Genomic DNA, 15,254 nt, shown 5'->3' with positions numbered 1-15,254 from the left:
TTTCAAGGATGAGCATGCGCACATCCTTGAGAGGGGGAGGCCCGCTGGTTTGAACGGGGAGTCAAAGAGGCCATCTATGTGAAGAGGAAACAACCATCCCTGAATCGGGGGGGGGGGGGGGTAAGAGTACATCTGTCGCCATCTTAACATGCTGTGATTGCAACCATTCCCAAATCCTCTGTGAATAGTACACATGGCCACTGAAACTCTAATTAATGGTCACACCCATATTTGCATATGAAACTGATCATTGGTTTCGGTCGTTATGCAACTGTATTGTTTATAAGAGTGGGGATAGTACCTGAAGTCAGACAGGTCACTTAGATGAGTGGTGAAATGTTTCTGTCAATAAACCTTGTCTCCAGATGAACTGATTCAACTTTCTTTGATTTCCATCCAAATGTTAACCAAATCTTTTTTTTTATACCCACATCCAGCTTCCCACCCGCAGAAACGGCCAATTGTGTCTGTAGGGACACCAACTAAGCCGGAGGTAACACAGGGATTCGAACCAGCGATTCCTCTGTTGTTAGGCAACGGACGAGACCACGACGTTACACGAACGCCCATGTTAATCGAATCCGGCCGAACGTTTGGAAAGTTCAAATTCAAATGTGAATCAGTCGTGTTTCCATAAATTGGTTTCAAACTCTCAAACGGACGATCTCCCTGTTGCAGGAGTACATCATCAAAAACATTCAAGAGGAAAACTGTCAAGGGTTAGCAAGAATGATTTGCCACTGGAGACATTGAAAAGTAAAAAAAAAAAAAAAAACTTTCTACACATCAGCTTTTCCATTGAAAATAAAGTGTTTTGCTACATAAGGCATTTCCATTGAGCTTTGCTTATTCTCAATTTCAAAATTTGCATAAAAGTAGTTTGATAAAAATGCAGTATTTTGCCTTTAGAGTAAAACTGCTTAATTCGCTGTGCAGACCATGGCATTTATAACACCAAGGTTAGAGGACTGATGAACCACCAACACTATACCTTTCTGGACTCATGGGTACTGCAGGACCCTTTGTGTAAAAGTGTCCACTAAAAAGCACATGTTATGCTATGCTACGGTTTTGGTTTGCTCTGACATCCTCACCTCTCTGGTGATGATTGGAGAGGAAAATAATAAATGATCTCAACATGATCAGGAGTTTGCATCTGGGGCCAACATGCCAAGGAATTAGAGATGCATTTCTTTGAGGCTGTGCCATAAAAGATAAAGCAGCTTAAATGAAATTAAACTAAAGCAAATTAAAAGACCAAATTAAATACATAAACAAGACTAAAAAGATGACAATGATAATGTTTGAGGTGGTACGATATGCCGCCATTTGTAACAAAAAATCGCATCAGTCAGATTCCAAGCAGATACATGAAAACAAACAGCAATTATGAAAAATAAACTCAGCTCGGCCGCCAATCAGCAGCAGATGTAGAGGAAATGAGCAGAGTTAGCCTGTGTGTAACTGCTGTCTCCAACTTTGTATAACTGTGTTGCACAAATCAAGTAGATTTCGCCACAGACCCAGACATCCATGTCACACTGTGTCTCTGTGGAGGAGTCAAGCTTGTTTGGAGCCCTTTTACAGGTTCATCATATTCTACTGCATCATTAGCCAAATTATTCTCTTGAATGATAAGATTACTATTTGAAAAAAGGAAACACCTACAGCTAAAAAGTGACTGATGACTTTTCTTTTAAATTTTGACAGAAAAGGGGCGAAGGTATCACAAAACCTTAACTGCTAAACATTATTTAACTGAGGGGCGTCCGGGTAGCGTAGTAGTCTATTCTGTTGTCTACCAACACAGGGATCGTTGGTTACAATCCCTGTTATACCTCCGGCTTGATCGGGTGTCCCTACAGACACTTGGCCGTGTCTACGGATGAGAAGCTGGATGTGGGTATGTGTCCCGGTCGCTGCACTAGCGCCTCCTCTGGTCGATCAGGGGGCCTGTTCGGGGGGGAGGGGACTGGTTGGAATAGCGTGGTCTTCCCATGCACTACGTCCCCCTGGTGAAACTCCTCAATGTCAGGTGAAAAGAAGCCATTGGCGACTCCACATGTATCGGAGGAGACATGTGGTAGTCTGCAGCCCTCCCCGGACTGGCAGAGGGGGTGGAGCAGCGACCGGGACAGCTCAGAAGAGTGGGATAATTGGCCGGATACAATTGGAGAAAAAGGGGGAAAACAATTAAAAAAAAACATTATTTAGCTGTATTTACAGTATTTTCCCTAACTGGATCCATCATCATCACGAGATAGACCTCCGGTAATGACTCCCAGCCCCTTTTCAGGATTTAACCACGCAGGCATGGCTACCCGATTCAATCCCTCTTCTTGCCTTCAACCATCTATTGCCACAGAACACAGTAACTTCTGGATTTTTTTATTATCATTATTATTTCAAGCTCCAGTTCTGGAACTCACTGGGCCTTTTTCAGCATCTAGAAAGCTTTTCATGGCATTTAAAAGAGGGAGGAGGATTGTGCAGCAGAAAACTGTCTTGCCCTGACAACAAAACCTGAGTGCTTGAAGGTAAATGTCAGTCGGTTTCGGTTCGACTGGCCTGTGTTTCCTGTGACAGGACTAGCACTCACTGGCAGATACATGACGGCTCAGTTCACTTATCTTTGGCCAACTCCCAGATATAGCTGAATCCACACACCCTGGTGCTCCCGCTGGAAATAAACTTGCTTCAGTACCAAAGGTAAGTCTATCGCTTTGCGTGCGACTCACAGGCCCATTTATCAGAGATTTAAGAGCTGAAATATGCACTTGAAATTTTACCCTAAGCATTAAACACATTCACAACCAGCCACAGCAGGACAGTATGTGGGCACAGCCTCTATCATTTTTAGGATATCTGACCCCAAGTTCTTCGATGTGCCTTCTTTTCCCATAACTCACATGGGAGAAGAATACGGTCACATAGGTTCATAGTCCCTTAAGAGTTAATAACGAGGATTAACGCTTTCAAATGAATGCATTTTTGTTCCCATCAAAAATGCATGTTTTAGTGCATGCATGTGGCAGATGTATCCATGCATACATCTGTCACATTCATGCATACATCAACATTATCAATCACAGCCGACATTCAAATCACATTACTAAATAGATTATCCTGCTAAGTCTACAAAACAAAGCAGTGTCACAACTTCTCTCTGCTCATTCAAAGCTGGCCTGCTTTCAAACAACAGTTTCACCAGCAAGATAAGGTTAACTTTAAAGTGTAACACAAACACCCAACCGGGAAAAGGAAAAACAAAAAAGAGCGAATGAGAACTCTGAGAAATGATTTTGGATAAAAAGGCCTTTTAGCAGATCCAACTATGATTTTACAAATCTGGCCGTAAAATGTCGGCCTCTTGTTTTTAAACTGGCTGTAAAATGTCGGTCTTTTTTTTTTTTTTTACCTCAAACCAAAAATGTGCTTATCAGAGTCAGAAAAGTGGTCAACAAGAGAAAATGAGACGGTATACCATAGGAGAGACAGGTTGCATGTCTTATAGTTCACGCTCGGGATGGAGAGTTGGTTCTGGTTAATACGCATGGCTCTAGTGTATCATTATTGCTATGCTTTGGTTCATTCGTAGGGATAAACATATTTAGTAAAGGGGAGCTGCAGTCATTATGTACAAATGAATGAAATGTTGGCCAAATAACAATGTGCTGGTTTCAGAAGACAGCTGGCAAAGGTCAGGTCATATATACTTTGGGTCAGGTGCCAGCTCAAAAAAAAAAAAGGGTTTTTTGCAAATTTGCATGACCATTTATGATGTGACAAATTCTTAATTAAGACCCTTGGGACCACGAAAGTAAATGAATAAATCTCATATATCAATCTTATGAGACAAAAAAAAATCCAGTGTCTTAAAAACAGGTTGTTTGATACCTGCAGACAGAAACAGACAAGCGGTTTAAAGGGAGGTACTTTGGGGAGATTCACGTGTCATGTGACAATGGAGGCAGTTGGCTGCAGTGCAGCGGCCCTTGGCAGAGGTTCGACCATAGCGTGGGATGGTATTAGGAATCAGCTGGCAAAGCTAGGCAGCCACGCTTTGATGGCTATCTGAGGCAAGGCACCAGGTTTTGTGCATAACGTGGCCATCTGCTTTGCTGAGGATGTGTCATCATTGCATATACAGACATAAGCAGGGCTGAAGCTGACGACCCGCCCCTCCTGAAGCAGCTCTTTCAGCAGCTAAGTGGAAGAGAAGGTCTAGAAAAACAGGTGCATCATGATGGTTGTTGACATGACAGACTGCTTATGTGGTTAGACAATAAACCTGTTGGTACAGTGGACATAAAATGTCTACACCCCCCTGTTAAAATGTCAGGTTTTTGTGATGAAAAAAAATGACACCAAGATAATGTCAGAACTTCTTTCACCTTTAACGTGAAAGTGAAGGGGGCATCCGGGTGGCGTGGCAGTCTATTCTGCTGCCTACCAACATGGGGATTGCTGGTTCGAATCCCCATGTTACCTCCAGCTTGATCAAGCGTCCCTACAGACAATTGGTTGTGTCTGCGGGTGGGAAGCCGGATGTGAGTATATGTCCTGGCACTGCACTAACGTTTCCTCTGGTCGGTCGGGGCGCCTGTTCAGGGGGGAAGGGGAACTGGGGGGAATAGCTAGCTACTTGGCTCGAGTTTGTGCTATTTTGCTGAGACTTTATCGATCTTGCTATGACATATTGCTATCTATCTATCTATTTATCTATCTGTCTATCTAATCTATTTATCTAAATATCTATCATCTATCAGTTATTTGTATCATCGAACATAGTATTCGCCAAGTTGTATTGCACTGCCGTGCCATAGGCCTACCACCATTTTTTTCTACAGCAAGTGACGAGCGGTACCGAGTCCCACCCACGCAAACACCCAGGAAGACAGTAGCCAAAAGCTTTGAATTCATAAAACCACGCCTATTTTCGGTTATGATTCAAACTCCCAATGTTAAAGAATGTGTTCAGAAAGGGCATGTCAGTCTCTCTACTGGCCCTGCATGTTGACATGGATTCAGGTCTGCGCTCTGGCTGGGCCATTCTAAAACGTTGATCTTCTTTTGGTGAAGCCATTCCCTTTGGTGATTTGAATGTTGATACATTCAAATCACCAAAGACAGAACACACAAATGAGACTTTAGCTTTTACCAATTAATCGATCCTACTCCTCTCTTCCACTTTCTCCGCTATCTTTACTCTGCTCTCCCTGTCAAATTTATCCGTCTTTTACTCAGAAACGTGCCAAATATTCAACTTGGGATTTTAGACAATTAAGATTCTAATCACTTCTCACTCGTCTCTCCAAGTGTGTTGCTGTGGCTTCATCACCAATGATGATGGCGTGACCATTCCAGCGATGAGTGTTCTACAGCATTTATAAGGCCTTTCACACTCGTCCACTTTGTTTCGGATGGACTGCATCTGCGTTGGTCTAAATCACAGAGAGTTAATTACAGATCGGTGATCCACATCCATGTGGGTCGTTCCTCCGAGCTTTCACATTATAAGCCAGTTGCTTGAAGTCCATAATTCTGTTGAGTGATTGTCACTTTGTAATCACTTGAATTGATACAACTTAACAACAACCAGAAAGAACGTCTGAACTTGTGAACATTTATTAGATCAGTTTTAAAAGCATGGATGCAAGACGGTACCGATCCCAGGCGCTTTTTCAAAAGGCAAGGTCGAGGAGGAGGTTACTTTTCTTGTTCAATTTTTTTTCCATTAGTCATCATCGCCCACGTACTAGATAGAGCATTGTGAGTGAAGGAGTGATCCCATTTGGTGGGATTGCATAGTGAACAGTGTCTTGAGCAAGAGAGACTGTCTCAAAAACATCAGGATGTGTCAGATAACTTCGATGTCTATGCAACACATTGGGACCGAAGACTGGGAGGAAAGACACCAGATTTCACAGGTGAGAAGATGAAGTTATGTTCATATAGTCACCAGTTAGGGCTTATATCAAAACACCAGACCATACTGGGACGTCCGGGCGGCGTAGCAATCTATTCCGTTGCCTACCAACATGGGGATCGCCGGATCGAATCCCCATGTTACCTCCGGCTTGGTCGAGCGTTCTTACAGACAAAATTGGCCGTGTGTGCTGGTGGGAAGCCGGATGTGCAAATGGGTCCTGGTCACTGCACTAGCGCCTCCTCTGGTCGGTCAGGGCGCCTGTTTGGGGCGGAGGGGGAACTGGGGGGAATAGCGTGATCTGCCCACGCGCTACGTCCCCCTGGTGAAACTCCTCACTGTCAGGTGAAAAGAAGCGGCTGGCGACTCCACATGTATCGGGAGGAGGCATGTGGTGGTCTGCAGCCCTCCCCGGATCGGCAGAGGGGGTGGAGCAGCGACCGGGACGGCTCGGAAGAGTGGGGTAATTGGCCGGATACAACTAGGGAGAAAAAGGGGGGGGAGATCCACAAAAACAAAAAAACAAAAAAAAACACCAGACCATTCACTGGTCCGGTGGTTTAATTATTTGCACTGCAGTGAGCATTTAAGCAATCTTTTTATAAATATGCTTGTTTTTCCACACGCCCCTTCAGGTTTTGATTATTTTTCTCCCCACAAATATCAAGCAATATGCTTATCACCTCATTGGTTCAAGACTCTGCAGCCATACTCACCATGCTGTTATTGTCAGCTGGTAATTTAAGGAATCGTTTTATTTCGTTATTGTTGCAAAGGAAACAAATTTTCAACCAGACTTATCTAGATACCGGGCCATCCGGATGCAGTTACGAGCTTTCACACTTGAAAAACCTTGCAAATTCCAAAACATCTGCACAGAAACAAATGACGCACGGATCTATTTCACTTGCTCACCCTCTGTCCCATTCTCTTTTCCATCACCCCATCTCACGCACACACCCCCCCCCCCCCGTTACCTTCAGGGCAAAGTTGTGATGAGTTTCTATACACCAGGCTGTATAATTGAGGCCAAGTCAGTGAACGTGTCTCCAATGACAACAGTCATCTCATTCATGTATATTACAAAATTGATCCAGTGCCCCATACTCAGCTAACCACATCTGAATCTGTTTCGAAACATTCACACACTGGACTGTACATTTTTAAAGCTTTGTAGGACAAAAAAAAAAACAAAACAAAAAACTGTAAAACTTTCAATGGACATCCCAAAATGTCATTCTGTAAAACTGATTTACTGTTGAGCTCATCACCTTACTCTTTGTCTTGCACTTATTTCTGTAATTGTTTTTTTTTCTTCTGTTTTTACTTGTGTGTTGTCTTTATTCTGTTTTACCATTATACTGCACTTGGTCTGTGCCAAGCTTTTTTAAGTGTGCTTTACTAATTGACTGATGTGACCTGGATTTTATGTCTTTAGCCCTAAATATTTTCATCTAGCATACTGATATGTGTACTCGGTTCTTTGCAGCTGCAATAACCTAACTTTCTCTTGGGCCTTCATAAAGTTCCGCATATTTATCTTATGTTACTCAATGGATGAAGACCTAGAAAAGGTCATGGGTCCCATTTCTGGCTGGTCCCCATATAACTTGAGTATCAGTACGTTTTATTAGACTACATTCCAGGCTCAGACCATATTTCTTAGATTCAGATCCCTGTGATTGAATTTTAAGCACTCCTCACAAAGATTATCAAGTTTCCACATACAAATACAGATGTGGGTTTGTGCATGGCCATGTTCCAGTTTTACAACTTTGCAGTTTGTTTGTTTTTTTTTTTTGTTTTTTTTTTGTAAGTAGATAAATAACCATCATCTGGGAAACCAGCCAGTTGGATTTAGGGTATAGGGATGTTACATGAGCACATCTTGAAATCCTGAAATTGAAATGTAACCTGGCAAATTCTGACATTCTTTTAGCAGTTGTATTCTTTGGGGACACTAAAAGAGGTCCACACCCTGAAAAAAAAAAGAAGGAGAGGCTAGGGATCTCGGTGTCTCGGATGAAACGCACACCAGTCGGAGTGAAAGAGAGCTAGAATTTCAGTGGCATTCATAATCATTCCTCGACAATGCACTACGACAGGGAGTGTATTGCCCAGGGAGATATTACGATATGAGAAAATGTGTGTGTGAGTTTGTGGGATTGAGTGTGTTTGCACGTGTTTGTATTCTTATTTGCATGTGTATACATGTGAATATGTAAATACATATATGTGAAACTGTGTGTGTCTGTACTTGTGCGTGCTTGCACGCGTATGTATGTGTGCATTCTTGTGTGTGTGTGTGTGTATGTGTGTGTTACTGTACTTTACATGTGTGCATTCCTGTGAGTGTGTCTAAGTACAGGTGCGTGCCTGTGTGCATGTGTACCTTGCTGTCCAGTTTTTTCATGGTTACCAGATCCAGGGATTTGAGCGAGTGCCCTGTGGGAGCTATGAAATAGAGGCAGATGTGGATCCTGGTGTCATGGTAGTTAAACAGGGAGCGCTTGATTTTCAACTCCTCCTGGAGATAGTTCTCAAACTGAGTATCGATGTAGTCAACGATTGGCTTGTAGCTGCGGACGGAGAGCAGAGAGCAACAATCACAGTAAGGACAAATGTCAGCAGGTAGCAGCATAAATATGTCTTTTTGTTAATGTATTAGTTATTAATGAAACAGGAAATAGAGACTTGTGAGAAAGGAAATGACAGAGAGAGTGTTGCAACCGACAGCTGTGTTTGATCCTAAGCCAGGATAACAGAGAAACAGTGTTTTGTTACAGTGCAAAATTCATGTTCAGCGCTTGGAGACCTAGACCGAGGTCAAGGCAAACAGCTACCTAAGATCCAGACTAATAGTGGTTTACGATTAGTGATGGGTGTTGCTGACAAATAAAGGCATCCAGGAACACAACTTTTTTTTTTCCGTAATGGCTCCCTTTGGGCTCTTTTCATAACCAAAGAAAAAGAAACATTAAAAAAATTCCCCCTGACTGAATGCATCTGACAGATGTAACCTTTTAAAAAGGGTTATCAACCAGCGTTTGCGGTAAGCTACACAGAGGAGATAGGAGATTCCTCAATATGTGTACAATACAATACATACAACATGTGTATGTGACCTGCACCCCAATGGCAGTTTCTGACACAAACCAACATTTACCACCAACAAGTATGTCACCTCAACACAGTGCACATTATAACACACCCCCCCCCGCCTTTCTCTTCCCAATTGTATCCAGCCAATTACCCCACTCTTCCGAGCCGTCCCGGTCGCTGCTCCACCCCCTCTGCCAATCCGGGGAGGGCTGCAGACCACCACATCCCTCCTCCCGATACATGTGGAGTCGCCAGCCGCTTCTTTTCACCTGACAGGGAGGAGTTTCAGCAGGGGGATGCAGCATGTGGGAGGATCACGCTATTCCCCCCAGTTCCCCCCTCCAAACAGGCGCCCCACGACCGACCAGAGGAGGTGCTAGTGCAGCGACCAGGATATATACCCACATCCAACTTCCCACCTGCAGACACGGCCAATTGTGTCTGTAGGGACGCCCGACCAAGCCAGAGGTAACACGGGGACTCGAACCGGTGATCCCCGTGTTAGTAGGCAACAGAATAGACTGCTACACTACCCAGATGCCCTACACTAACACATTTTGAAAATGCAAATCACACACTTAAATAGCTGATTGGACAGATGTTTTGTTACTCGTTGGTAAATGAGTTCACACTAGACAATTGGGCAAGGATGGAGTATTGCACACGTACAACCTTACAAATGAAAGAAAGCCACCTCATTTTGACATTGTATTCTTACAACAAATTGTATTCTTACAATGAAAGTTGTTCTCTGCATTTAACCCATCCTATTATACAGCAGCAGCGGGCAGCTGCAGTGCCCGGGGACCAACTCCAGTTCTTCTTTCCATTGCGTTGCTCAGGGACACAGGCAGGAGTATTAACCCTAACATGCATGTCTTTTTGATGGTGGGAGGAAATCGGCGCACCTGGAAGAAACCCACGCAGACAAGGAGAGAACATGCAAACTCCACACAGAAAGGACCTGGGTCGGCCTGGGGTTCACGCCCAGGACCTTCTTGCTGTGAGGCAACAGTGCTAACCACTGGACCACCGCGCCGATAATATAACCGATATTAACTAATATCAACTGATATCCTGCTGATTCCTCACATCTTTCTGTCATCAGGGCCCAATGATCCAACATCACACCACTGAAAACAAACGTGAATGCTGGATACACGAATAGAGAAATGTTAATAAAGGAAAGACACATTTCTAAGTAAACGCTGGTTAATCTTAAATGTGCAGTGGGGTTTTTTTTCGTTTTACAAAATCCCCCTTCTACGTTTTAGCCTCAGATTTAGAAAACCCTCACTGATAGCCAAACCAGCACTTTACTTTACTTAGCAAAGTCCTCAGACTAGCATTTCTCCTGTGAGTCTAAATACAAGGTCTGTATATACCACCAGCAGATTTTGTTAAATCTACAGCACAAGTGGCGGAGCACTGCTACAGTCATCCTTTGGACTCAGAGCTCACATAAGTGGAACAATTTTTTCTGAAGCCTCTTAGCAGACACCATGTTTACCGATTTCCAGCCTTCCCTAATGTCTCTCTGCAATCTTCTCTGAGGAATGCAGCAGTTTTGACCTTGTGAGGCCAGTTCACGAGGCATCCACGCTCAGTAGAACAGTCTATCCCTCAACACGAGGGGTTTTATAGCCTGATTGCCCCTGCTCCCACTGAGGGGCAGCTTCCAGAGGGCATGTGAGAGCTGCTCACTAGCTAGCCAGGTCACGCACACAGCCCTCTGTCCCACAGAAGTTCAAACTCAGCACTACTGCATTTCCTCTTTTCCAACGTCCTACCTAATCCTCCCTGTCCAGACATCTGCTTACATATGCAAACATACTATGTTTAAGAATTCAACCGAGGTTCATTGAGCCGGTAAAGTTTAACATCAAACCAAAACTAGTTTTCAAATAATACTCCCTCAAACATTTCGCACCTCATTTTGCGTGAAATTTTAGCTAACAGGATCTCGTTATTAATTAAAACAAAAAAGTTGTGTGCTCAGGGTTGTGGGGATACTGGAGCCTATCCCAGCAGTCATTGGGCGGCAGGCGGGGAGACACCCTTGACAGGCCGTCAGTCCATCACAGGTAATTATATATATTATATATAATATATTAAATATATAATATGTAGGTAAATAATATATATTTATATATATTGAGCAATTCAGCTGAAGCAAGAACCATGATTCTCATTTGTAAGAGGGTTCCTGGTATGAGTTTTCTTCCTTTATCCACTAAAATTCCTGATCAACAACCAAAGATAGTAGCAAGCACATGACTCTAGTTTACAAAAAAAATTTCGGCTTACAACCGTGTGAAAGAAAAGCAAACCAACTAAAAAAAAAAGCTAACAATGTACCAGTATCACAAATGGCACAAATTGGGTGAGAAAACTACCTAAAAGATAAGTCTAAGACCGGTGTTTTCCAAGATATAATGAAATCAGGGAGGCATGACACTGGTGCTGGTATCAGTTTTGTGCCGACACGAGGCTAAAACGGAGTATCAATGTCGGAGATTTGACCCAAGACTAAAATTAAATATCTAAAATAATGAGTGAAATATAGGCAAAATTGCTTGATTTACTGCATTTTTGGCACATGGATGCCTGCATGTCTTTAATGGTAGAATAAACATTTAATTCATCTGAATTATTTTCCTCATTGACCCAAAGTAAAGGTCTAAGTCTGCACCGTTCAGCAAAAGTACTGAATCGGGTCCAAACTCTGTAACGGTAAAGATTTGTACTCAGAATCGGTATCAGCAGTGAAAAAGTGATATAGGTGCATCCCTAGTATGTGGTGATACTATTATGTAAGTTACTATGCCAGTTACTATTATTTAACCTGACTCCATGGTCCAGATAGATAAAATAACTATTTATGGAGAAAAATCCCAGATTTCAGCTTAAATGGAGAGCAGGTAACTACGGGTGAAAGGAGGGAAAAGTAAACAAGGGAAGGAAGGACTTCCTGATTGAACCTGTGCCAAGAGCTTCATTTGTGTGAACAGGATTAAAACCATTGTCATCATCGTTGTACTGTCCTCACCTGTCCTCTTTGTTGATCTGGTCACCGAAGCCGACCGTGTCCACGATGGTCAGTTTGAGGTGGACGTTGCTTTCTTGGAGGTCGTAGGTTCTCGGCCGCAGGTAGACGCCATTCTGGTAGTGGCTAGCTTCCTCATTCTCAAACATGGTGTTGAAGAGCGTGTTCATTAACGTTGACTTGCCAATACCCGTCTCCCCTGTGGTTTGTGGTGGGGAGAGAAAGATAGAGATGTAACTAGCATTAAGTCACAGGAGGGTTATTTCTCAACTTTTTAGACACGTGTTTTTTTATTGCAGCAACACAACTGGGTAAATCATATTGATGAATTGCTTCAATGTCAAAGAAAAAAGGACAAGGCTGCCATTTTGCTTCAGTTAACCACATTGTTCTGAGGAATTAATATTGACTAGACTGTTGGACACAGAGCTGTGCAACTGAGCAATAATTTTCTATGTGTTTCACTAGACCAACCCTCCAACACACACACATGCATGCATGCACGCACACATACACACTTTGTTGTGGTGCAATACTCACCCACGCAGAGGATGTTGAAGCAGAAACCCTGTGTGACCGATTTACTGACTAGCTGATCAGGCAAGCTGTCAAACCCAACATGGCCGCCCAGACTCAGGTTACGCTTCTCTTCATTCTGAAAGGGGGGGGGGGGTTCATTTATTGGACTTATCAATGAACTAACATTTATGATGTAAAACTGAAATGATAGGAGAAGATGACACATTAAGGAAAAGGCACAGAATCCAAAAGAGATGGCTGGCATATGGGCTGCTGAAGACATTGCCTTTTTATGCAAATCAACATCAAAGCCTCTCCATACGTTCTGCAGATGTTAAACCCATCAGCCTAAGAGTACGAGTTAAGTCATCAGGGCCTGCAGGGACCATGAGCTTATAGACTAATCCCTCACAAATATGAGAGCTGGAGAGATCTTCACACAGGGAGAGACACACTAGTATGCTAGAGATCAGGGGAGGAGACTGGTTAGCAATATGAAAAACAAGATTTATATAACAATAACTTTGGAAAATAAAAAAGTGTGAAATCTAAAGCTCCAGAACAAAACAACACATGACCATTATTTTGATGGCAAAAAAAGATGCTCTCTAAGTTTCAAATAAATATTTATTTTGGGTTTTAGATGTAAATACACTCTGAAAAAAGTAGGTTAAGAGCAATCACAATAACTGTTTCAGCACAATTAATAACAGACATTGACGAGTTTCCCCTATACTCCTTCAGCATCATTTTGAAGTGCCCTGGCAAGACTAGTGTAAGCCATTCAGCAGAAGACTGCTTCTTCTAAACTTCAACCAACACAAAAAAGATAGTACAATCATGTCGAAAACTAGTTGTTGTTTTTTTTGGGGGGGGGGGCGTTGTGTTCTTTCAATCTTGCTATGTGAAGCACTTTGGGCTGCATGTTTGTATGAGAGGTGCTATATAAATAAAGTCGAGCTGAGTCGAGTTGAGTAGTGCAGCATGCAGAAGAGCATAGAATTAGCACTTCATCATGATAATGTCCGTACAAATTTCAGTGGCACAACCTGCACTACATAAACACGCAAGCATAAACCACCGACCGACGACCGTCAACCACTGTCGCAACAATTAAAAGGGAGACCATGTGTAGTTACAGCTTTATGGGGTAAATGGTCCTTCATTAGAATCTCCCCGCTGGCAAATTCTGTGGGCACATTCTAGTTCAAATGATGGGGGCATTTAAAATCAGACCACATTTAGTGGCTGGTTACCTTACAAAAAAGTCCTAAGTGTGTTAAGATGAACTTTTCGGGCGTCCGGGTAGCGTGGCAGTCTATTCCATTGCCTATCAACACAGGGATCGCCGGTTCGAATCCCCATGCTGCCTCCGGCTTGATCGGGCGTCCCTACAGACACAATTGACCGTGTCTGGGGGTGGGAAAACGGATGCGGGTATGTGTCTAGCGCCTCCTCTGGTCAGTCAGGGCGCCTGTTCGGGGGGAAGGGGAAATGAGGCGTGATCCTCCCTCACACTACGTCCCCCTGGCGAAACTCCTCACTGTCAGGTGAAAAGAAGCGACTGGTGACTCCACATGTTTTTAGAGGAGGCATGTGGTAGTCTGCAGCCCTCCCCGGATCGGCACAGGGGGTGGAGCAGTGACCAGGACGGCTCAGAAAAGTGGGGTAATTGGCCAGATACAATTGGGGAGAAAAAGGGGGACAAAAAAAAGATGACTTTTTCAACCAAATGTTCTACAAACTCCAGGTGGACAGCCAAATTATAGGCTTATAAAGAGCTTTCACTTATGATTTTTCTAACCTAACCCACCTTTACCTAGAGAAAGTGAAAATTAAAGACGGGGGGACTAATGTGAGGCAGACAGCACCTTGACGTTAATGTGGACACCCTAGCATTTCTTGCACAGCCATTCCCAGTGAGAGGCTGCATACTTTGGGGCTGATGTCACTGGATGCAGGCAGCTTGAGAGCCGGCAGAGCTGATCTGAATGGAACCAAACTCAAACTAAGGGAAATGTGCAGGCATAGCCAAGGCAAACACACTACGGTAGATTCATTAAAAACCCAACAGAGCTGACGATAGGACATGAGAAGACTGAGAGAGAGATTTATGTTCTTTGATACATCATCAAATGTTGAATTTGAGAGATTACTCCCCCATCACAGACTGCAGTAGATGACTTATTTTGCTATTAAACTGCTAAATATTTTACTTTTCTTTTTGTTTAAGTGTGCATATTCTTTCAAACAGAACACAACAATTGTTAACTTCTATTTGATTAATTCGAGTCGAATTTTGTTGCTACATCAATATTGTTTATGTAACATTCAAGCCAATAAAGCACAGTGAAGTGAGCTTAGAGTGGGAGCAGGAGAGAGACAGAGATAGAGACAGAGAGAGCGAGGCAGAGACAGAGATGAGTTGTTCAAAGCAGGACTTAGTGTCAAGCATCTTGACTGAGGTAATCTGACAGGAGCTGCACTAGGCAATACTGGGCTGAATGGTCGTTGTTACACCAACATCTGTACTAGAAGAGGAAAAATACAAACTGTGAAATCGTTCTAATGTTTGAAGTTTAATTCAAATTTTACAAAAGTTAATGTGATATTACATGTCACATTGGCATAAAATGTGACACTGACATAGGCCTATCT

General features: G+C 43.1%; 1 protein-coding gene across 2 annotated transcripts in view; it reads right to left on the bottom strand.

Moving 5' to 3' along the window:
* Window positions 1-15,254, bottom strand: part of septin8a (septin 8a) — a 262,906-nt gene that overhangs the window by 236,367 nt on the left and 11,285 nt on the right. For both annotated transcript variants that reach the window (XR_008810634.1, XM_056285491.1), the window contains exons 2-4: window positions 12,618-12,732; window positions 12,081-12,276; window positions 8,322-8,508 (exon numbers count right to left, since the gene is read on the bottom strand). Coding sequence is in view for 1 of the 2 variants with exons in the window: in XM_056285491.1 (XP_056141466.1) it covers window positions 8,322-8,508; window positions 12,081-12,276; window positions 12,618-12,732 (498 nt within the window). In the remaining variant the exon portion in view is untranslated. The remainder of the gene's footprint in view (window positions 1-8,321; window positions 8,509-12,080; window positions 12,277-12,617; window positions 12,733-15,254) is intronic.

The sequence above is a fragment of the Lampris incognitus genome, chromosome 8 (genome assembly GCF_029633865.1).
Source record: "Lampris incognitus isolate fLamInc1 chromosome 8, fLamInc1.hap2, whole genome shotgun sequence".
In the NCBI taxonomy this organism is placed as follows: domain Eukaryota; kingdom Metazoa; phylum Chordata; class Actinopteri; order Lampriformes; family Lampridae; genus Lampris; species Lampris incognitus.
The sequence above is the reverse complement of the archived record's forward strand: the minus strand, read 5'-3'. Positions and strand labels throughout refer to the sequence as shown.